At 39.7% G+C, this 24,460-nt stretch overlaps 1 protein-coding gene across 6 annotated transcripts in view; it reads right to left on the bottom strand.

The window, feature by feature from the left end:
• UTRN (utrophin) overlaps nucleotides 1-24,460 on the bottom strand; it is a 321,884-nt gene that overhangs the window by 35,330 nt on the left and 262,094 nt on the right. For all 6 annotated transcript variants that reach the window (XM_033143929.1, XM_033143931.1, XM_033143930.1 and 3 more), the window contains 4 exons: nucleotides 14,559-14,620; nucleotides 13,893-13,967; nucleotides 6,599-6,800; nucleotides 606-691 (listed from right to left, as the gene is read on the bottom strand). In XM_033143929.1, coding sequence (XP_032999820.1) covers nucleotides 606-691; nucleotides 6,599-6,800; nucleotides 13,893-13,967; nucleotides 14,559-14,620 — 425 coding nt within the window. The remainder of the gene's footprint in view (nucleotides 1-605; nucleotides 692-6,598; nucleotides 6,801-13,892; nucleotides 13,968-14,558; nucleotides 14,621-24,460) is intronic.

The following is a 24,460-nucleotide window of genomic DNA, read 5'->3' as shown; positions in this document are numbered from 1 at the left end:
ACTGCAAGGGATGATGGGTACTAGACAACATCTGGAGGACCACAAGATCTCTCATCTCTTCATTTAAGTAAGTCCTAAAACACTTTGACCTTGACACTTGGGCATTACGGTACATTTTCAATGCACATTTCATTTGAAAGCTGGCTTGGTTGAGAATGAAGCTGAAATATTCCCCAAGATCAAATATTAGAGCAAAAGGCGACTGTAAAGTAACCACATTTAGCACAGTGGCACTATACTGGCATATTCTTTTGCAGTGGTGTTATCACACAACTGCACCTGCTCCAATCAACTCTGGTTCACTCCTCACTGCTTGCTGCTTCCATAAATTAAATATATGCATGTTCTGTTTGTGCTGTTTATCACAACAAAGAGCTAATCATTCTAAACTATGCAGAACAATTAACGTTTCTAGTCCCTCTGCCCAAACATGACATAATTGACAGCTCTTACTGGAACTGAGTGCCTGAACCTCACTCTGCATACATGTTCCTGTAATATAATGGTTACTGACTTTTGGCAACATTATTGCTAAGCATTTTGGCGTGATAAAACCATATTACGATATTGTTTAAAGAAAATGGGGGTGTTCCCATAATACTCACATCTATACTTCTCCTCAAGAAGGCCCTTAGAAAGAGACATCAAGCCAATCTTCAGGGACTGCACTCTGATTTTTCCAGTTCGACCACTGTTATGAAAGCAACATTAAAATACTTGGCAGGTGGTAGTGTAGTTTCATTCCAGCAATAAAACAACTGGCAAGCACACCTGGTGTATTTCAATTCTTAGACATTAGCTGCTAATCATGTCAATGAACCTCCTTTGCAAATATTCCACAGTACAGGCACTAAATATTTACATTCTGTATAAACATTTCATATTAATTATAATATATTGAAGTTTAGGAGTGTAGCATCACAGCATGCTCTAATAATGGGATATACACAGTTGCACGCAGCTGGGAGCCACATTACACAGTATGTAGCAGACAGAAGTTATATTATCTAGAGATACATTAATATTTTTCAGAACATTGTTTGCCTAGTCTGTGTTAAAAACACTTTGATGTATAGGTACAATTGGGCATAAAAGCTAGACATATGCAGCAATTAGATAACAAAGTGTCTCTTTTATCTGAGCAGTGTTACTTCAGGCTCATGCAGTCCAATTTTTATAAAAACATAATGGCAGCATAATGGGCTACAAAGGATGTGTTTTTAAAGCCGTAAGGAAAATACTCCTCAAACACCTAAGAAACAGAGAGGACAATTGCTCTTGAAAGTTAACATAACACATGGGATTAATAGAGGATTTGCTTGGGGCAACCTCCTCTGGGGCAAAAATCTACAAGCACAAGAGTTAGTCCGACTTTGCTTCAGTGAGGAGATGATACATATTTCTAAACCTTCTGAATATTTCACAATTACATAATTAGCGTATCTACACCAGTGGGTCCTAAATTCTCCTACCCCGCTGTCCCATGGACCACCTGAAAATTGCTGGTGGTCTTGGTGGACCACTTAATGATTTTGCGAACTGTATTACAGTATAATACAGTATTAGAAATAAAAACAATAAACATATAATTAAAAATCAATATAAAAAACCAATTCAATGGTTGCTCCATCTCCCATCTTAAGCCACAAATCCACAGACGTGCTGTAGACCATCTGAATCAAACAGAAGGACTTCTGATGGTTCACAGGCCAGAGTTTGGGAACCTGTGATCTACATAATTTAACTGTTGGTGAGCAGCCGTAACTCAGTGGCAGAACATTTACTTTGCACGCAGAGGGTTCCAGGTTGAACCCCTGGTGTCTCCAGGCAGAGGTCACTGTTTGAAACCTTGGAGAGCCACTGCCAGTTAGTACAGGCCTTGAGGGATCAATGGTACGACTATGTTCCATTCTTATATTTAGAAGGCTTATCCAACCTGAAGGGTTTATGTACTCCTGGCACGCCTGTGTAGATCCTGTTGTTTTCTTCTTCTTCTAATAAAGAGTTAGCTTCACTTACTTTGTGTAATTTACTGCTGTCTCCCCTCCTGTCAGTTGGAAAAGCAGTTTTGACATTTTTAGTTTGAACACTTTTAAGTTCAGTCCAAATCTTCACTGGACATTACAAAAAAGCTGGAGGAGGGGGAGATTCAGATGGCAGGGGCGGAGGCCACAGAGCTGAAAAAACTCCCCAATAGATATGTGCCAGACGTGGGGAATCTGTGGGCCTATAGATGTTGTTGGAGTCCAATTTCCACCAGCCCCATGCAGCAACATCAATAGGGAGGAGGAGGAGTTGGAGCCTCATATCTAGTCTAAGCACAAGTTCATTACAAAGTATTTTCTTTAAAAAATAATAAATAATTCTGGAGGTTGTTAATGTTTTACAAACTGGAACCTAGGAACATTATACAAGCAGTAAAAGACCATGACAAAAATAATTACTTGGTTATGAATGCATCTTTTAGCTTGGTGAAGTTATCATACTTCCAGACAGCACAGATGAATTAAAAATAAAAGCCTACTGATGTGTTATATCAGTATTTTAATCCATACCACTACCACACTATTGCTTTTTTTAAATGACACAAGACACACTGTTCCATGGAATTATACTGGCATCTCGTAAGCAAGATTTACTGTGCACTCTTACTCAGGTTTATTGATTTCTTTGTTTCTTCCTGCTTCAAAGAAAAAGCAGCCAGGATTGTGAAGTCTTTATGTTATCCTGATCCATACTTACAAGGTCCTTATAGTTATTGTTTTTCTTCCACATAGATATGTAATTATTATTTTTAAAAGTACCGGTAAATAAAAGTGTACTTTTTAAAATGCCATAACTCAATATTTGTAAGCCACAAACCACAGGAAATTCTTGCAAATTCAAGTATCTAGGATCATCATAAACAGAAGCCTTTTCTTCATAAGAAGACTACGCCACAAGTGTTGATAAAGAGAGATCTTCAAAAATCTGTTTTGATGCATGTTGCCAAAACAAAAACAAATTGCAATCTCTGCATCTAAAATCCCCCAAACACAACTAATAATACTGAGCTGGATTCAGAATTCTATTCACAGAATAAGGTGCTTTGGGTCACAGCTTTTGGCTGCAGGGTGGATTGGCAAAAATTGCCCTCCACTTCTACTTCCTCAAATTTCTGCTAGACCCAAGCTCATTCCATGAACAGAATGACTCCTTCAGCAGCCACTATATGTTCCCAATTGTCATTACCTGTTCCACATATGATGTCAGGTATGGGTCAGGGATAACGGCCTCACAGCCCTAATTAAGCCCACAGGACAAAATTTCCACCTCACTAATATATTTGGTAAATCACATGGACAGTGGATTCTAATCTGAGATAACACTAAAATGTTTAGTGTCTTCACAAAAAGCAGACTACCAACATCTAAATATTTTTTAAAAAAAAATATATGAGAGCCAGCTTAGAAAGTCACATTTTCATCTTGCACAGATGTTCAGTGCTATGTATAGCTGAGCCAATCCCTGCTATAGGAATCATTAGGAAAGGAACTGAAAATAAAAGTGCCAATATCACAATGCCTTTATACAGATCTATGATGTGACCACAGTGGGAATCAGAGGCGAATTATTTTTTTTATGGCAGTGCAACCACTTCCGCCACACTGGGCGCTGAGCCTAGCGGTGCAACAGGGCATCACAACTGTGATGTAGTGAATTGAGCAGAACGGAGGATGAGAATTGGGCTAGCAATGGGCGCTGCTGAAATCTGAAATCCGAAATACCAAAGTCTGTCCCTGTGAGAATAATCTGTATTTTTCTCATTACTGCATCTCAAAAAAAGGATATTGTAAAGCTGGAAAATGTACAGGAAAAAAGACAAGTAAAATAATGAAGCAATTTGAGCATCTCTGATCAAGGCTACAGTGTTTTAGACTTTTTAGTTTTGAAAAAAGATGAGGAAGGGAAGGCATGACAGAGGTGCATAAAATTATGCCTGGTGCAGAGAAACACACAGGTGGGATGTACATCATAGCTGGCTATCTGCAACAACTTAATAAATTTTATAATGAGCTTTTTGAAAGCAGTCTGCTTGCAATATCTAAAAAAATCTTTCTCAAAACTCAAAATTTATCAAAATGGCAAAACATAGTAACTCTGTTAAATAGGGCCATATGTTCCCTCTCATTCAGAAAGGTCATGCTTTGCCTATATATTGTATTTTCAGAACTAGAGACTTAAAATATATTTGAAATAAACTATTGATAGGCTTATGTTTAATGCTGAAAATTATTTAGAGTGCAGATGTTAATCAATTATTTAACCTTTGAGTTCTTGAAAAAATAAAGTTCAAAGATATTAGATTTCATCTCTGTTCTGCTTGTTGACCTAATGCGAGGGATAAACAGTTCTTGATGTGCCAAAAATAGAAAGGATAATAGGTGTTGCTGTCAATTGTTTTCATTTAATATCTTACAAGGCCATAAACATCTGTAAGCATGCTTAACAGCAAATGTTTCGTCAGTCTGTGCTGCTAATTAAATTCTAGATTAACAATAGCATGAGAGAAGCAGATGGTTTTTGTAGGTGCGTTAATTACTCCAAAAAATGTATACAACAAAGACACGAACAATAAAAATGTTAAGTGATGAATTAGTGGCAACCTAAGGCCATTTGCAAGATTGTAAAGTTGCACGAGCTGAATATCAGCTGATGAGGAACATGAGTGGGAGAGAACAGTTGTGCTCAGACCCTGTCTATATGCTTCTCTCATGGGCATCTGACAAGGCACTGTGGGAAAAGGATGCTGGAATAGATGGGCCTTTGGTCTGATCTAGCAGGCCTCTTGTGGTGTTAATTTCTTACGTTTTTGAGCTAGAGCAATGTCAAGATTCAAATTTCACACATACAGCGTCACCATGGGAATTAGGAATGACAGCACTGTCAAGATGGATTTGTCAATCAAGTCATGTGAATGCATTTTCCTCTACTCTCTTCCCTTCTTGCTCTCTTCTAATTTATTTTATTGAGTTTTTAATCTTACAATTTCTACATTAAAATAATTAATATCATGCCATAAGCTCTGATGGTGCAACATAGGAACCTGAATTTCAGATAGGATTTCCCAGCCTTCTAAGAAAAGGCCAGTGGCCCATCCACTCCTGTATCCTGTTCTTACTGTGGCCAACTGGATGCTTAGGGGAAGCTCACACCTGGAGATGATGCATCATGATGACAACAGTAATCCTTAAAATGCATTAAGGCAACAATATGAAACTAGAAAATGTTGTTTCTTACATTTAAACAGCATAACAGTATGTGTGGGTTTCATTTAAAATCAGTGAGAGGATGACATGCAGAAGAAAACTATGAGAATACTCTAAAACCTGCAGGAGGACAATATCTTTATTGGGAGCAATCACAAAGTGTCGCATGTGGCAGCCTTTCAAGTTTTCCAAAATTCTTCATCAGGCAAGATGTTACAAGGGTTTTTGAGAACTTGGGAAATGTGTATTTATTTATTTCTGTTAGCCCTAATAAAATAATTGCCCAACTGTGGATTTGGGTGGGATTTTTGTGAACTAACATAGTTATCTTTGCTTTTTTTTATTAAGAAAATAGTTTCCCTTTTAAACCCAGTGGTTCCCCTGCTCTAACAATTCAAGCTTTTCCATTAGGAAGCAGCACTGGAGTCCTTTCCTTCCTTCCTCTCTATGACACATTATATATTTCAGCACATTGCTTCTGAATTCACACATTCGGAGCCCTAGCTTAGATGTCTCTACCTGACAGATGTAGCAGAACCAAATGAGAAGTGTGCAATGCAATTACCTAGCTACTGAGTGAGTACCTTTCAAAAATTGTTCATTTAACGTGTTTACACAAATTGTAATTGCTTAATTTCTCCCTGCCCACTTTCTTCGTTAATGAACCATAAATCCTCTGATTGCCCATGTTAAAAAATATAATAATAATATTCATTCTTTACAAAGATTCTGGGCAGCAGTTAAAGTATGATTTCATATAGGATTCCTTCCAACACTTCTGAATAAGTGCAACAAGAGACCAATGATTTCAAGTAATTATGCAGTCATTGACATTTGAAGGATGCATGCAAATGAGGTGCTGCAAAGCATTGTGGGGGTGCAAAACGCTCACTGTGACTTGAAGGGGTGTGGGTGGATGGTACCCCAGGTCCAGGTGGACTGAGTAAAGCAAGCACAGCTAATGCTTTTGCAGTGCTGTGGCGAGTCCTAATAATGTTCTTAACCTGAGTTATTACTTCCAGGTTAGCAGATTCTGTAACCCGAAGTGTTTGTGGCCCGATGTACCACTGTATTCCACTGTATTTACAGAAGTGGCTTTTACATCATGTGAAAGTTCAAATATAATCTGAAAATTAACAGTTAGTGAAACATCAAGAAAATGGTATAAACTGCCATGTAAATGCAGCCTAAAATAAGATGTGCTACCCCAGTATCCTCACCACAGAGTCTTCAGCCTGAACTAACGCCAGGTCTGATTTTTAGTCTCAGTGAGTCCCTGTTGTACATGCAGATGTAGCAGTGCAGCATGATGAGCAATGTTTATTTAGTGCCTGGCGTCTCATACTTACGTGTCATAAACATTCAACAGCCAGTTGAGACACATATCTACACACACTGGAACGTTCACCAACTCCTTGTGCTTCTCTTCCATTCCGCTGTAAATCGTAGTGAGGCAGCTGACTACATCCTGAACACCAAGGAGCTGGTCGTTTTGAGTCAGCTTGTGCTGCTTGAAAGCTTCATTTGTTGTATTTAAGTCCAACAAGTCCACTGGCAAAATAGTCAAGCAGAGAAGATTTAATGAATGACTATATAACTTTTATACAAAAGAATCAATTGACACACCAGAGCACCCAAAATCTACCTCTAATTTTAAAAGAGAACTTATTCTAATAAGTGATGTTGTGTTTAGTTAGCTCTTAATCTACCACTGTATTATTAATTTTCTTATATGTGACACACTTCTAGCCAATTTTTCATGGTAAAATCCCTCATGAAGCAGATTACAACATATTTTAAAATACAGATTAAATAATGAAATCATAAAAACAACAAATAACATTCAACACATGATCCTTAAAATTACAAATAAGATAGTAGCTAAAATGTCAGTTGAAAGCAGAGTATGTTAAGTTAATCAAACACACAGTGGAGGACCCAAGTCTTTAAAATTATCATAAAGGCCTGCAAAGAGTAGGCAATTTGTGCTTCTGTCAGAGAAATTATAGAATGAAATAGAAATGTGTGCAAGAAGGGCTGACCAATGAAGGCTGAAATGTGAAGGTTGTGCTTGCAAGAGATCCGTGAGAAGGATGAAGTAGCACATGAGGAAGTTTGTTATTAGAAACTATTGTACAGGAAGAGATAAGGAAGTTAGAAGAAAGTTGCTATGCCTTGTGATTAAACAAGTAGAAGCTAGTAGAAGGAAGTCTTGCCATATATAAACTTAATGGCCCCCTTTGCTTGGAAATGCATAATGCTAGTGCTATTTTCATATTTTGTGTGTCACCCACCCCCCCACTACTTGCTGGTTGAAGTTGTGTTGCACCCAGGGCTGTCTTTAGCATATGCGCCGCCGGAGTACAAAGATCCACCCAGCGCCCCCAAATTTAGTTTAGCCCCCAAATTAACTTTTATTATGCTTATGTCACTATTATCATTTGATAAATAGCGCTCAAGCCTGCACAGCTCCAAAAGGAGGTTGTTGTTGTTGTTTAAAACCAGCTTTTCTAAAACCAGCACGAGATCAGTCGTGTCAAAGGTCCCGCTTAGGCGGCTTCAGCGGTGGGCACCTGGTGGCTCCCAGAATTTGGCGCCTGGGTACCTTGCACCCCTGGGGAAAGACAGCCCTGGTTGCACCGACCTTGCAATCCCTAAATAAACATCCTGTTTTGCTGGTCTCTAGAGTCTGGATTTTACTGGCCATCCAGGCTTAACCCACAGGTTATTGGGTATTGAACCCTGATATTTCCTCAACACTTCCCTGGGGAGGTTATTCCAGAGATGTGGAGACCCCCCCAAGAGCCCTGTCCCTTGTACACACTAATATTTGAGTTTTCATAAGTGGACCAGAAAGCAGATGTTGATCTTACAGGCCAGGTAGACTCTTATGGGTGCACTGTTAACAAGCATTTCCTAAGAATTTTTTCTGCAGCATGGTATGTTAAATGAGAATCCGTACATGAACAGTCAGCATTTAACTTTGCATTTGCTTTGTAAGTACAGAAATCCTTCGTTTGCTATAGGGAACACTTGAGACATGATGTTGTGCCATCCATGTTAACCCAAACTTCAGCCATGCAGGCCATTGTGGTTTTACACACATACCACCTTTCCAGATAAGCTATGCTCAGAGTGGTTATGCATGTAATACCAAACTAAACTACAGTCATTCTCCGGGGGTGGCGCTGAATGTATCCACCAACATTTAAAGCCTTCTGATCACTGAAGAACCTTGTAAACATTAAGCCACTCTGACAGGCTGTTGCTTGAAGAGTGGAATAAAAATTTCTAAACTACATACATACATACATACAGTCAACACATGCATACTCTTCTATCTTTAACCATAATGGTGGTACCAGATGAAAAGCCTGAGTATTCAGGCAATATTTACAGATTTGTAGTTGGAACCAAGAATTCTGTTAGGGTAGAGATGAAAATTTCCCAGTACATGCAAGCATTATATCAAGATGATTTAAAGTGCCCTAACTAGGAATCATCTTACTGCATTCTATTTGCACTTAACAATTCTGGGCAGAACATGCAAATTAAGGTATCATTAAAAATCCCTTCACGGTCTACAAAGAGCAATAATGGAAACATGCCCATATGCAGTGACAGGCATCCCTCATGGAAGATCACATTTCTGCTATGAATTCCTGTCTTGAATGATGACAAGAATATGTGCCAGTTCCAAAAAGCACACTCAGTTACAACAGTGATTATGGGAAACTAATTATCATCTAGACAATGAGATAGAAGGAAAATAGCTGATCGTGAATTTTTCCCCAAGTAGTCTTAAGTTACGGAGACAGACATTTCATATTGGGCATAAAAAGAGTTTAAGCTGAAAGCCAAATGGAAGCATAATCTTTAGAGACATCTTTCACTAGAAATGGTTGAAAATTTAGCAAACCATGGCAGTTTCTTGGCATTCTTCTCACTGTATATGTACTATGAGCAAGTTAGAATTTCATTTTCTGCAAATTATTTTTTTGCAGGCGGAATCAGAAGTGAATTAACAATGTAAGTTATCGTTCTGAAGGAAAGGAAGACTGACAATTCTAGAGTGAATTATAAATTATTCTCTCTCTCTCTCTCTCTGTGTGTGTGTGTGTGTGTGTGTGTGTGTCAGTGTGTGTGTGTGTCAGTGTGTGTGAAATAAGAGGGCAGAGCAATTTGGAATACATAGGAAACAGGATATGGAAGGCTGGAGAATAGCAAATACCACAAACAATATGGCTGTGGTAACAGCTAGAATGCCACTGCTTGTATTTCCTTATCTATGAAGAATGCAGATGAGTCCCTTTCTGTTGAGCTATGTACCGGTTTCGATTCCTCTTCCTCCAATCCCCAGTATGCACACCTGTCATAATAATACAAAAATACTCGCTAACACAATAAAAGATGTCCTTGATGCTCCTCATCTTCTCCCCATTAGCAAATAAATTCACATTGAATTGCTCCTGGGCAAGAGTCAGAAATGGTCTGGGGACCACCTGGGACTTTTTGCTAAATAAGGTACTGACCTGCTGTCATCTCAGATACAAAATTAGCAATAACTCTCTCCTGTTTCTTAAATATTTGTTTCCTTTCCTTTTCAGTGTATGGCTTGGTCTGTTTGCCGAGTCATTGTCAAGCTATTTTCCTTGTAGGCTCCTTCCACTGACCTTGTAAATGCTTAGAAGTCCGTCACTGTCTAGTCACACTAAATATAGCCATTCAGTTTGATCTGCACCTAGAAAGCTGGGATATCACTGAAGGTCTCTGAGCTCAGGCTTCGAAATTAACTTTAGAGGCTCACAAACGGAAGGGAAAGTCTGCAAACTTCAAAATTCTTCTCTGGTTTGAATTAAAACAATTTCCAGCCTCACCCTGCCCAACCTGCTAGACAAGAGAGCTGGAAAGGGTTAAAAAAGGAAGTCTTTCTTCACAAAGCACATAGTTAAATTTTGGGATTCATTTCCACAAAATGTAACGATAGCCATAACTTGGATGGCTTTAAAAGAACTTTAGACAAATTCATGGAGGTTAAGGCTGTCAACGCCTACAAGCCATAATATTTGATTTCTACATGATTTTTTCTTCATATTTATGGCTTCACAGTGCCAAATCAATCCTATTAAATGTTAAATAGACTATAGCTCAGCTATCACAGTATTTCAAGAGACTAGAATGATTCCTATCGGGTACAAAAGAAACAAAATTATTATGCAGGAAATGATCATTTATGCTGGAAATGTTTATATATAGGGTTTTCTGCACCCCTCCCCCAGAAAAATAAAAATATCTGCAACTAAATTCCTTTCATTTCCTGCTAATTAGTCACTCCTGGAAAATCTAGATGGATGAGCAGTACTTAATGGTTTCCACATTTACAATTTGAAAAGCATTCTACTGGATTGCCTTACATTGGCAAAGGCCCTAAGACACAAACTTCAGACACGTCCTTGTGGTTTCCCCCCAAAAGGCCTTTACAGTTTGCCACTGTTAAGCTGTGACAGCAATTTGTCACATCTAACAGTCAGATGATGGCCCTCTATTTCAAGTGATTCAATCTGACACTCTCTTTGCCTTAGTGCATTAGCCCTGCTGAAGTGTTATACAGCCTGACATCTTTAGAGGCTTATCTGCATTTAAATTATGGGAAATGATTTCCAATTTTAAATGGAAGCTGCATGACAGCTTGGCTTGGATGGTACGTAAGGAAGAGGCATAGAAATTTTGACTACCTGCTTCTCCAAAATTAAGGATAGAGAAGCTTCTAGAGGTTCTTAACTTTCTTTGGTTGCCCTCTGATGATACAAAGCAAAAATAGCTTATTCCTTTCTACATGAGAGGCCACCAAGGCAACACTTTGCAAAGCAAGGACAGAAAACTGATATTTGTCAGGTGTTTTTTCTAAAGGCTGAACAAAGTAGTATTTTCTCAAGGCTTATACACTGTTGGATTTCGAATTAAGAAAATGCAGGGTATTATTGCACAGGAAGCTGCATATTTCTGTATAGAGACTGTGGGGTATTTTACTTTCAGAGCTGTTTAATAGTAAAAAAAAAAGGAGTACAAACTCACAGATTAGCATTTCAGTTGCAGATGGATTAGTTTAAGAGACAAAATTGTGTTTGGATTTGGCAAGGCAAACTGCAAACTAGGATTTTTCAGCTGAGTCATTTGTAGTCATTCTGCACCTCATCAGCACTGGAGAGATTTCCAGTAACTTGTCAGCTGAATTGTGCAAACAGTGAGGTTTTCAGGAGAGGACTAAAAATAAAAGTGCTACTACTAACCCACTGAACAGTGCCTGAGCTATCTCTCCACTTTCTTTGCTTCGTTTTTTTTTTCCTTCTTCAGACACTTGCCTTTCAGCTGGCTTCAGTGCCATTCTACTTCACAAAAGAATGCTTGAGTGAAGCAATCACAACATGAAGAGCAGCTCTCCTGTATGGACCTGCTTACTAGAGGTGCAGAAACTGATCAGCCAGACTCAACCACTAGGCTACTTTCGCTTTCCCCTCATCTTACCTACAAAGAGGGGTTGAGGAGGAATCGGTTTTAAGTGGTTTTAGCCAGAGAATTTGATGGTTCCAACCCAATTGAGCTTTCCCCACATCAGAATGCCACTTGCATTGAGCACTCACTTATGCTCAAGCCACTTCTACATTGGTGGTTTTTTTCTTTTTCTTTTAAAGGACCAGCTAATTGTATATAATATTACGTATAAAGAAGATGTATATATCATGCATACATGCAGAGACAGACACATACACACATACATACATACATACATACAGAGTAAAGCGCCTTGTACTATATTTCTGCACCATAATTTTATAAGTATTAATATGTAAATATTTTTATATGGTTGTATACATAGTAGGTATCTGTTTATGTGCTCACAACTTCAGAAAACCTGGAGATATGTGTATAATATTACATTATAGGGATTCTTATAATAATGCATATAATATGCAAGAATGGTTCATTTTTTAAGCAAAGTCGGGGAGAATAACTCACTTTTCATCAAGATCAAGGAATCAGACAGTAAATGGGGGGGATCTGTGCCGATAACTTTGACATCAAATATTTCAGGAAATTCCATCCCCCCTTACATTGTAAGACAAAACTATGCACAGTTTTCCATAATTTTTAAACGTTTAAAGCAGGGATCTCCAAACTTGGCCCTCCAGATTTTTTGGGAATACAACTCCCATCATCCCCAGCTAACAGGACCACTGGTCAGGGATTGTGGGAATTGTAGTCCCAAAACATCTGGAGGGCCGAGCTTGGGGATGCCTGGTTTAAAGAGTCTCATGCCTGAATTCACATTAGCCAATGCATAAAATCACAGACAATACACATACAGTAGTACCTTGGGTTAAGAACTTAATTTGTTCCGGAGGTCCGTTCTTAACCTGAAACCGTTCTTAACCTGAGGTACCACTTTAGCTAATGGGGCCTCCTGCTGCCGCTGCACCTCTGGTGCGCAATTTCTGTTCTCATCCTGAGGTAAAGTTCTTAACCCGAGGTACTACTTCTGGGTTAGCGGAGTCTGTAACCCGAAGTGTTTGTAACATGAGGTGTTTGTAACCCGAGGTACTACGGTATTATCTACTGTTTAAGGCTTAGCTGAATATTCTCTCATAAGAACTTTAGGGTTGAATCTGGTGGGCAGACTGAAAAGGAGATGAAACTGGCAAACACTATTAGCCTTTTGCCATGACTTGTTTCACAGTGATAACCAGGGGTGGTGTGTCCCATTTTGCTGCCTGAAGTGAAACAGGAAGGTGCCACACTGCACTGCCCCAGACACAACTGGACAGGTTCAGAAAGATTCCCCGCCCCTTTCCCACCTTCATTCCAAATGCAGCTTTTTCCCCCTGGCAGTTTTGTAAAGTTTAAAAATCATTTAGTTCGACTGGTGTCCTATTTTTTTTTAAAAAAAAACAACAACCCCAGAGATTAAAGACGTACACTGAAACGTCTCTTGGGGGAAAACAAACTATAGTTGAAGTTTACTTTTAAATAGTTTTTCATGGCTCAGTTCTCCCAGAATAACTAAGCAATACACAAATCAAAGCCCCTGATTGGATACATAGATCACCAATGTTAAATGATGTTAATTAATCTAAGGAATTGTGATGAAAGCAAGTGGAAGTGAAATTTTCAAGGATCCAAGCAGTTGAGAAATTTAAATTGTGCCAGAACTGGTTACGGTAAAAAAAAAAATGGTGTCACATCACTATCAGGACATGGAAGAATAAGTTTTGTACATTCAGGGAGTTAAAAAATAATAATACAGAAAAGCATTTAAAGCCCACATCTGCAGCTCTACTATGAGCACTGCAATCATTTATTGGTCTGGATCTTTCACTGTTCTTTACTGCTTTTTACAAATACTCATTCATTCAGCTCATATAATTTTGCTTCCCAACGAGAATGTTAGTTCTGAAAAGATGAGAGAGATGCCATTGTGCTAACTTGTCCAACAACTATATTGATTTTCAACAATCCATACTACAGGTGACCACAATCAGCAAGCTGGAAGTATGAATCTGTCTTTGGTTATCAGATCCTTTGAGGAAGAAGATCCGCTAAACCTCTTTGCTGAAAAAAATAATGAGCTTTGAGAAGTAAACTTACAGCACAATGCCTTCTGTAGCCTCCGGATTTTAATGGCTGTGCGGTAAGCAGAAAAGCGCACGTTGTTCAAATCAGCTGGAAAAAAATGGCAAATGGCAGACATGTAAGAGTATTATAAGGAACCATTTTGTTCAATGTCATGTCATCATGGATTTGTTGTCAGTTAAAACACGTGCACACACGCACACCCGAGACAAAAAAAAAAAGGAGAAGGGAAGGGAAGCAGTACTTTATATCAAGCTAAATTGATATTAAGGTCTGTTTCCAGTCAAAATAGTGGAACAGATGGCAACACCTGTGAAACATTTTAAAAAGTTCTACCAAAACTTCTAGGATAGAAATGTACAAGTAAAATCTGTCTGTGCCTGGAACCTATAGCTTTCATGTAGCAAAATACAGAGGTGCCTTCACACAAGCGTGCCTGCCAGCACCATATTTACTAAGACCTTTCATGGGCATCATATGAGGCCTTAGTAAATAAACAATATGCCATACACTCATGACATTCATTTTGTAACCGGCACCAATAACACGTTTATGTGCTGTGGATTACCCCCTATCTGCACATTCAGTGAAATCCTACTGTACATTTAGCAATAAACACTTCGACCAGCTATCAGATAGACTCTTTGTGACTTAGTTTTACCAAAGGAGAAGTGCACTTACCTAATGACTGGAACAGCTCGGTCATTTTAGGGTGATCCCAGCAGGTTGTCTGTGTCTGATGACTGTTAAAAGAAAGAACCATATTTTCAGCCACCAAGAAGCAAAAATTAAATATTTCATTTCAAGCACGTGCAGCACTTTCACAGCACAACCTTCCAGCTCATATGCGGCCTGTGTTGTGTTGGAACGCTGACTTGTTATGACATACAGTTCACGGCCTTATAATTTAAGCAGAGGCTTGACAGCCATCTGTCAGGAATGCTTTGATGGTGTTTCCTGCTTGGCAGGGGGTTGGACTGGATGGCCCTTGTGGTCTCTTCCAACTCTATGATTCTATGATTCTATGATTTTTAAGTGCAAATATGTACAGTTTCAGTCTTATCTATTAATTAGGGTCTCTTCGACAACGTGTGCTAAATTTAAGCCTTTTCGGGGAAATACAGTACCTCACCAATGTTGGAGTGCACTTCTAGGTATCTTTTTTGAGAAAAGATTTCCAGGAAGTTTTCATTTCAGATTTTGGAAGTGATCAAAGCACCTTGGGTGTGTGTGTGTCAAATTTCAATTTCATAGCTAGCATGCAAGTAATCATTCTGGCTGCCAATCTGAGTTCCCTATTTTGAAGGATGTACTGTACAAGCATCCTCCTTTCTGAGTTTTCTACTCATTACAGTATCTTGGACTTAACGTATGTCAAATACCACAGGTAACCGGAAATAGTTTAGCTTTTGTGAACACACTGAGTCTTGTATTAATTTTAAGATCCCAGTCATTTGGGAAGGATCACAATATTGGCAAGGTAGAAGTATCTGTCTCCCTTTCTAGTTTGTTTAAAGAAAAGAAGCTAAATGTTACATTGGTTTAAAAATATAGAGAGAACCTTTTCCTCAATAGTCAAAAGTATCAGTATACATATTAACCTTAATAGTTAATAATGTACTTGGAGTACAAAAATGACCTTTAACTCACTCGTGCTAAAGATCATGGAGTAATTACTTTAATGCATTGCTACATTTATCCTCTAAGAGCATTCCAATGCAATGAATATTACAATTTTATCCACCATTTAACCCATCAAGATCTTGTGTATCCAGCCATACATATAAGATTAAATTTAGCCTTCTCACAAAACTTTCAGATCTATCGCTGTCGATTTGTCATGTTCTGTTTCCATAAATTATCAGTCTGTAAGAGTACTAATTCCAGCCACACTCTGCTGTATAAATTTTCATCAGTAACTGGAAAATTAATTTCAATGGATTTGTCATATAACAACCCCTGCCCCCGTCAAATGTACAATGTGATTTAATATTAAATGAACCCTATATATTAGCAAATTAAGCAGTACTTAATGAAGCAGTACACTATATTCTCTCACTTTATTTAAACTTAAACCTGCTCTAACAAGAAACCACACTCACTTTAAAGTAATTTATAATGCTGGTGTGCAAAATCTGTCAGGAAGTTTTCTTGTATGAGCCTCACTGAAAAGTACAGCTGAGTAAGAACATAATCCATTGCATTTTGAAACTTTAGCCAAATTTAATAGGGTCTGTACTGAAAAATCCCGGTGAATTTTGCCCTAGCTAGCTACAGATCTACATATTCTACTTTCCTTTATACTGCCAAACCAGTACCAAGGGCAGGAAAAAGGATGATGCCTATGTGGCATAGAACATGCACCTAGTTTAGAGTAAGCAAGTCCTGGTCTCTAGTGTAACTAGACCATTATGTTGCCATTTTGAGGCGACTTGAGCAGACTTTACAGCATGGATAAAGAACAATACAGAAAAGAGACAATGCAAAAGCGTGCGTCTTATGGCTTCTGGACAGATGCAACACATCAGCAGGCACATCTGCACCACACCTTACTAGCATGTCTTTTAAACAGGTCCTTTTGAAGTGCAAGTGGAGCAATAGGTCAGTGTGTCTGGCTGTTAATCAGAAGGTTGGTAGTTTGAACCAACCCTGGGACAGCTGTGGGCAGGATTCCTGCATTGCAGGAGGTTGGAAGAGATGACCTTTGTGGTTCCTTCCAAGTCTATGATTCTAAGTCAGGCTTCCTCAACCTCGGCCCTCCAGATGTTTTTGGCCTACAACTCCCATGATTCCTAGCTAGCAGGACCAGTGGTCAGGGATGATGGGAATTGTAGTCTCAAAACATCTGGAGGGCAGAGGTCGCGGAAGCCTGTTCTAAGTGATGTTGCTAATAATTTTACAATAATCAGGGACTTAGCTACATTAGTAAAAAAAAACAAAACCCAGCGTTTTGAATTCGTTATAAACATGCAACACCAGATGGCACCAGAGAGCAAAAAGAAATTCTATGTGATGTGCTGTAAGGACATTTAGTGGTTGCTCATGAGTAAAGCGCCAGACGCAGAACTTCTAAAAACTAAGTTCTTTATTGTGCACAGCTATATACAGTGGAGCAAAAGATCAAACGTCCATCTCATCCCTCCGCAGAGTCCAGGAACCCTTTCCTGTTCTTTGTCCAGCAAAAGAGGCGCGGGATTCTGAACCCCCGCCTCCCCCCTCTACGTCCTTCCTGTCTGCGCCCTCGGAGCATGGGAACCTGACCCCGTTCCCTGCTATCCCCACGGTGCTGAGGCTCTGCGATCCTCTCAGAGCCCCTACACCGCCCTCCTGCCTCTGACTCCCCCTCCCCACCGGAGGAATGGTTGCTTCCGGCTGAGGAGGGGGAGGAGGAGCTGGTAAACAGCGGAGGCGGGTCCCTGTACTCCAAACGATCCCGGGACACTACCTGCCGTGGGGAGGGGGGTTTCCTGACATGTTTACATAGATTTACATAGTTATAACTATTTAATTTCTGATTTATTTATAGCAGTTTCCTCCCCTGTTTGTAGATCCACCCCAGGATGGAAATGTTGGTGAGGCCCTGGCAAAGACCCAAATGGAAAAGACTCCTTGGGAGCATACCATACCTCTGGCAGCAAGCTAGGTCTTTATGGGCTTCTGTTTGGATGGAGCTTGTAGGTGGGCGGCCCACCCAGACAAAATAAGCTGCAGCCCTCCTCTCATTTCTAGATGCATGAAATCTTTATTAGGTGGCAGATGTCCTTTATTCTCAGATCTTATATTGAAATTATGGGGTTAAAATGCAATTGTACTCTTTTGATCCAATGGGCACCTCTGCTAAGAAGAGGAGAGGAATTTTTTGGGCCAATTTCTCCTTTCTCCTTGCAACCTCTATACCACCTTCCGTACTGCTCTGTAGTCAGGGTCCCTGAGCTCTCTGAAGCAGATTTTAGGCAGCACTGGGGACTTGCCATCCCCTTTTCCATTAGTGGAGGCACCTGCTGGATCCAAAGCCACTCCACAATTAGGAGGGCACAATTTGATTCAACCCTATGTAACTCTGCATACAGAGAGAGCTAGTTTTCAGAAGTTAAATGGTTTAATTCAGGATTTAACTACTAGATGGTATGGAGTGGTGGGAGGTGTTCCATTGTGCTATAGATTTTTTAAAAATTTTATTTACTAAGGTCAATTCAATATTGTTCATTATGGGTTGAAAAGAGTTATTAAATTCAGCAAGCTAACTATAAAATAAAAGGTTTTCTTTTATCAAGGACAGGGACTAATAACTACCTTATGAGTGAGTTCTGTGACACATTTTTTTTCCCATAAACCAGAGAACAATACGGTTGTTCAGTCACAGAACAAATAAAAAAGGTTACTAGCACTTTAATGTTTCAGAACAGAAAACCTGCTTATATTATACCCAGTTTCAGTTATAAAGACCTTCCAAAGTACGGTTGAATCACTTTTATTAGGTCATAATTCTTGAAAAATATAGAACAGGTGATTCCGTGACTGCCTTCAGAAGAATAGTGCCATTGAAATAAGCTGTTGCCTTAGAATGCATTCATATATGTCAGCTTGGAAATACTGATTCATTGAACTTTTCTTTTCTTTATCTGAATTGCAGCTTAAATGCTCCCTCACTGATAAAGCATTTTATAATTCTAGTGTCAAATCCTGTAACTCTAGGATCAAATGCACCATGGATTTAGTTACAAAAAAGCAAGACACAATATATCTGCGTATCCTATGAAATTATATTGTAAACCATTAAATTTATCTGAAAATTACTCTAAAACATTTTAAGGATTACAACAATTTTCAGTGTTGATTCCTTCATAGTATCAGATCAATTATCTTCCCCTTCATCTGCATTGCTATATCAATATAAAAAATTCTAGTGTTAAGTGAGAATTTTTACTATGTCGGGTAAACTTATCATTGCTAGTATAGCTTATATTTTGGATTGTAACATATCACAGAATGCCAAGAGTCAATTCCACCCTCTTATGTTTCAAAGAATATAAATCTAATTTATTAACAGTGCAATCCTACATATGTCAGTTCAATGTGACTTACTCCTAGGTAACTGTGTATAGGATTGCGATCTAATACACTTAAATGTTTGCCATGTTTTGCACAATACTTTATACTCTCTATAGCCAATTCAAAATGCTCTTTACGTAGCCTTTTGCAAAAAGTAATTGGAAAGCAAGCTAAAAAAAATAACAACTGGCAAGCATGAGTTAAATGGCAAAACACCTGATTTCTGGAGGTGCATTATCAACGGTTCTGATACTGCAGTTGGAGAAATTTTAAGAGCACAATGTGCTCGCTTCCTTGTGGTAGGCCTGCATTATAGAGCTGCTATAAGGCTTAAATGAAATATATATCTGCCATTATTATCTAATGATGTCAGGTCTTAATGCAACAGAAGAAAAAGGCTGGTGCTACCAAGTGTCTCCAAAGGGGAGGTGGATATGCAATGTGTGTGTCCCTGATTTAAAAAGCCTGAGGCAATACAGCCACAAATCGTCATTTTAATGTATCTAAACCATGCAAATTAAATGAAATCTAGACTGCTCACATGCTAACCATTGGGATAAAAATAGATATCAGGGCTATGCTACACTACAATTTTGATAATGACATTTTAAAGGAGAGAGGGTAAGAACGCTGCTAATCTGACACTATTTCCAAGATATAAACTCATCTGATCTTCTTTGACATGGGAATTCCAAAGCTAAAATTACTTGCAGATTGTTTTATTTACAAAATTACTGAATAATGTCTTCTGCCTTTCCTGCAATATGGCAATAATGTGTTTTGAATATTCCAGTATTGGATTTTCAAAATCACCATCTGCCTTGTCTCAAGCTCATTTGATTTTATCTTAAGCACCAGCTCACGTATTAGAACCATTAATGCAGGCCATGTTATATTGGGTGGATCCACAAATCTTGGCAGCAAATACAGACTTTGGAACTGTGAAATTTTTCAGGGCAACTCTCTCACAAAGGTCTAAAAGGTGAGCTAAGAAGTACTTCCGGTTGTCAGTGGGTGATGTTTTGCTGCTTTGAATATCCCTGCAGTCAGGGCTAAAGGTAAAGGTAAAGGGACCCCTGACCATTAGGTCCAGTTGCGGAAGACTCTCGGGTTGCGGCGCTCATCTCGCTTTATTGGCCAAGGGAGCTGGCGTACAGCTTCCGGGTCATGACTGGTACCAGTCGTCTCCAGACTGGTACAGATGCGTTGCCAACCTGCCAGTCTTTAAATTTTGTTCTCTTTTAATTTCATGCTCCTGATACAAGTTTTTAAACTCAAACTTGTTTCCTCCTTACAGGTTACCAATGTGCACCAGCCAAAAAAGAAAAAAGAAAAGAAAAGAGGGAATCTAATCACCACACATATAAAAACATCAAGAAAGCTAAATGCCTATACATTAAGGTAAAGGGACTCCTGACCATTAGGTCCAGTCGCAGACGACTCTGGGATTGCGGCGCTCATCTCGCTTTATTGGCTGAGGGAGCCGGCATACAGCTTCCGGGTCATGTAGCCAGCATGACTAAGCCACTTCTGGCAAACCAGAGCAGCACATGGAAACACCGTTTACCTTCCCATCGGAGCGGTACCTATTTATCTACTTGCACTTTGACGTGCTTTCGAACTGCTAGGTTGTCAGGAGCAGGGACCGAGCAATGGGAGCTCACCCCGTCGCGGGGATTCAAACCGCCAACCTTCTGATCGGCAAGCCCTAGGCTCTGTGGTTTAACCCACAGTTCCACCCGCGTCCCCGCCCCAAGGCTACTCCTCCCCTATTTGTCACATAACCCCAGTTTTCATATCCTTGCCCTCAGTCTTTCTCCTTGCCTTCTACATAAAGCTTTTTGGGAACCAATTGTGAAAGCACAATTTATAATGGAACGAAAATACATACTTTAAAAATAGGTTTGATATGTGTCAATTGCTTCACCACTGGATGACTACCATTAACTGTGATTGAATCTGTTTTGGTCCTTTTCTGCAGCAAACCCTAGTTGAGGGGTGGGAAAATGAGTGTAAAAGAGAAGCAGCTGCAGAAAGGAAAGGCATCTGCCCACATCCATCACTCTGATGAGGGGTGGGGAATCTGTGGCTTTCAGATGTTGCTGAACTACAACTCCCATCGACCCTAGCAAGGATGGCCACAGTTGTAGTTCAGCAACATCTGGAGTGCCAAAGGTTCCCCACACCTGTTTTGGACACCCCATAGCTCCATGAATATCTGCTTATATCTCACAGGGACCACTTCTAATATGTGCTACTCATAAAGGAAGGAATATAACAAAGCTGTGGCAAAAGAGGGATTTGGTATTATTAATATGGAGCGAAGTGTTAAAAAGGAGCAAGGGGAAGGGTTAAAAAGGCATGTGGCATGTGACTTAGCTTTATGGATAGTTCTATGGAAGAAAGGTGGATGTTGAGAAGTGTGTTGACTAGGGAAATATCTGGCAGCTTTGTTAGGAACTGTTGGAGTACAATAGGTGGGTGAAATCAGGATTCAACACCATTTATCAGGACAGACAGAAACCAAGTAAACTTGGCATTGGCATACAATGCCCCGAGGCACTGTCATTGGGATACGGAGCTCTGAGTTAGGTAGCAGAATCAAAAGCCAAGTCCTCTTCAAAGGATTGTCAAATGGTATTAACTAGAGTGAACACCAAAGCAAGACAGGAAGCAAGTCGGAAGCAGGTAGAAGCCCTGTTTGTTATGAATGCTGCTTTGCAAATCGATAGAGACTGTACTTGGAATACTGGGGACAGAGCTGCTTGCTACTCCTCAAAGAGGATATTATATTGCAAAGCTGGAAAAAGTTTAGAAGAGGGCAACTGAAACGATCAAGAGGCTGGAGCCAACTTACCCATGAAGAGAGCTGATAGCATTTGGAGCCTTTGGCTGCTAACTGGCTGTTGCAGCAGGATCTTTCAAGTGGCGGGGTTGTACTTTTTCTCCTCTTGTCGAGTTTTTTAAATAGTTTAAGTTGCTTTGATTCAGTGTTGTTTTTAACATGGTAATTTATTTTTTAAATATTTATAACTGACTGGTGTGTTTTTTTGCTACCTGTTTTAAATTCATGTTGTGAATGGCCATGGTAAAGGCAGGATAAAGGTAAAGGGACCCCTGACTGTTAAGTCCAGTCGCGAACGACTCTGGGGTTGCGGCGCTAATCTCGCTTTACTTGCCGAGGGAGCCGGTGCACAGCTTCCGGGTCATGTGGCCAGCATGACTAAGCTGCTTCTGGCGAACCAGAGCAGCGCATGGAAACGCCGTTTACCTTCCCGCCAGCGCGGTACCTATTTATCTATTTGCACTTTGACGTGCTTTCGAACTGCTAGGTGGGCAGGAGCTGGGACCGAGCCACAGGAGCTCACCCCGTCATGGGGATTCAAACCGCCAACTTTCTGATCGGCAAGCCCTAGGCTAAGTGGTTTAGACCACAGCGCCAGCTGCATCCCAAAGGCAGGATATAAATAAACAAATAGTTTAGGGAAAAGGCAGGTAAGGAGAGGACGCAATCAGAAGTGCATGGTGTGTATAAGGCGATCCCTCTACGCTATAGTCCCCTATCTTGCAGAAACCTATAAAAGCAAACTAATTGCCCCAGGAAATTAAATAGCAACCATAACGACCGTGGATCTGGCAAATGCCAAGACGTTATGAACCTTTCTTGGAGATTTTTAAACATAGGTTGGGTGGATGCTTTAGCTGAGATTCCTGCATTGCAGCGGGTTGGACTAGATGACCCTTGGGATCCCTTCCAACTCTATGATTCTATGAATGCTTCTTGAATTTGGGCATTTAAAAATCATTTTACAATTTGATTGTCTTAGCTTTTATTAAATGTCAGGATTTATTTTTCCAATTTCTGTGATCCCAATATTTTACCTATACACAGAATGATTAAACAACAGGATTCTAATGTCATTATATTCCACATATGTTTGCAATACAACCAGTGAAAAATACACTCAAGTTAATACTTGCTGAAAAAATATATATCATTTTTTTCATGCAGGCAACCATTTGTCCAGATGTATCATGTCTATTACAAACAGCAATAGATCAGTGAATTCTTTGTGGCTCTGCACACACAAATGTTTCAATTTCTCCTTATTAGTCTGAACAACCCCGTGGGTCTATTTTTCATCAAAAACTTTTCAGCTCTCCTTAAAAGCCTCTAAATTTGGCAGATGAAAAACTAGCTTTTTTCCTCTCAGCCCCCACCTCCTTACACTGTCCACTGATGTCTACAACAATAAATGAAGCACTCAAATGACAGAAGCAAAAACCATTACTGTGGAACATGAGGGAAAGATTAAAAAATGGAGCTGGGAGAAAACATACAAAGGCAAGTCACAACAACCAGCTTTTAAGAGGATGGCTCAGTTTGCCTTGTGGAAACAAATGGCATTTAGTTGTAGACAGGATTCAAGGCCCTTCCCTCTTCTACGCACCAAATAACGTACCTGCGACGAATTATGTAAAGCTAATCAGTACAGGGCTGTACTGCATAACTTAAGATTCTAAGATTCATGTTTTCAACACATTTGGATATTTTGGGCAAGTATTGAGAGACAGAGGCAATGTTTGAAATGTGAGCAAATGAAGATGCCCGGTTGCTGGGGTGGCACCTCAAGTCTCCACCATTTGGAGGTGCTTGCCTGGGAATCCTTGGATCTTGACTGTTTCCACACACTAGCAACACATCCTGTGGGATTCTATCCATTATATTTTACCTGCACAATCAGAATGAATTTCAGGAACCAAAAAGTTCTATTGAAAAATATGGCTTTTGAGCCGCCTGGCCCTAAAATGGAAAGCAGGCATTCCATTTTGCCAACTGCAACCCTGGTTTAAGGAGCCATTTGGTGCCTAGCTTATATATCTTGAGTTTCTAACACTGGCCAGAGGCTGAGGCGGAAAGAGAAGACATACAGCCCTGGGTATGTCCTGCAATGTCATGCATCAAGTGAGGCTAATACAAATATTTTATTAATATTATTATTTATTATTTCGCAACCACCGCTACTACTTATTAGACTTGTTAGTCACTTGCTACCCAAAGGTCTCCAAACAATTTAGAACACATTTAAAATATAATATCCAGCCTAATGAAGAACATAAATATAAAATAAAATGAAAAATTCTTTCCAGTAGCACCTTAGAGACCAACTGAGTTTGTTCTTGGTATGAGCTTTCGTGTGCATGCACACTTCTTCAGATACACTGAAACGGAAGTCACCAGACCCTTAAATATAGTGAGGGAGTGGGGAGGGGTATTACTCAGAAGGGTGGTGGGAATGGGTGATCAGCTGATAGGTGTGGAAAACCTGTTGATTGGTCTTGCAGGGAAAGGCAAGGGGTGAGATGGCTAAAGATAGCTTTGTCATGTATAATGAGATAAGAATCCAATGTCTTTGTTCAGACCAGGTTTCTCCATGGTTTTAAGTTTGGTGGTTAGTTGCAATTCAGCCACTTCTCTTTCCAGTCTATTTCTGAAATTTCTTTGTATTAAGACAGCTACTTTGAAGTGT

Source organism: Lacerta agilis, chromosome 3 (assembly GCF_009819535.1).
Source record: "Lacerta agilis isolate rLacAgi1 chromosome 3, rLacAgi1.pri, whole genome shotgun sequence".
NCBI classification, from domain to species: Eukaryota; Metazoa; Chordata; class Lepidosauria; order Squamata; family Lacertidae; genus Lacerta; species Lacerta agilis.
Note: the sequence above shows the minus strand (reverse complement) of the source record. Positions and strands in the feature narration are given on the sequence as shown.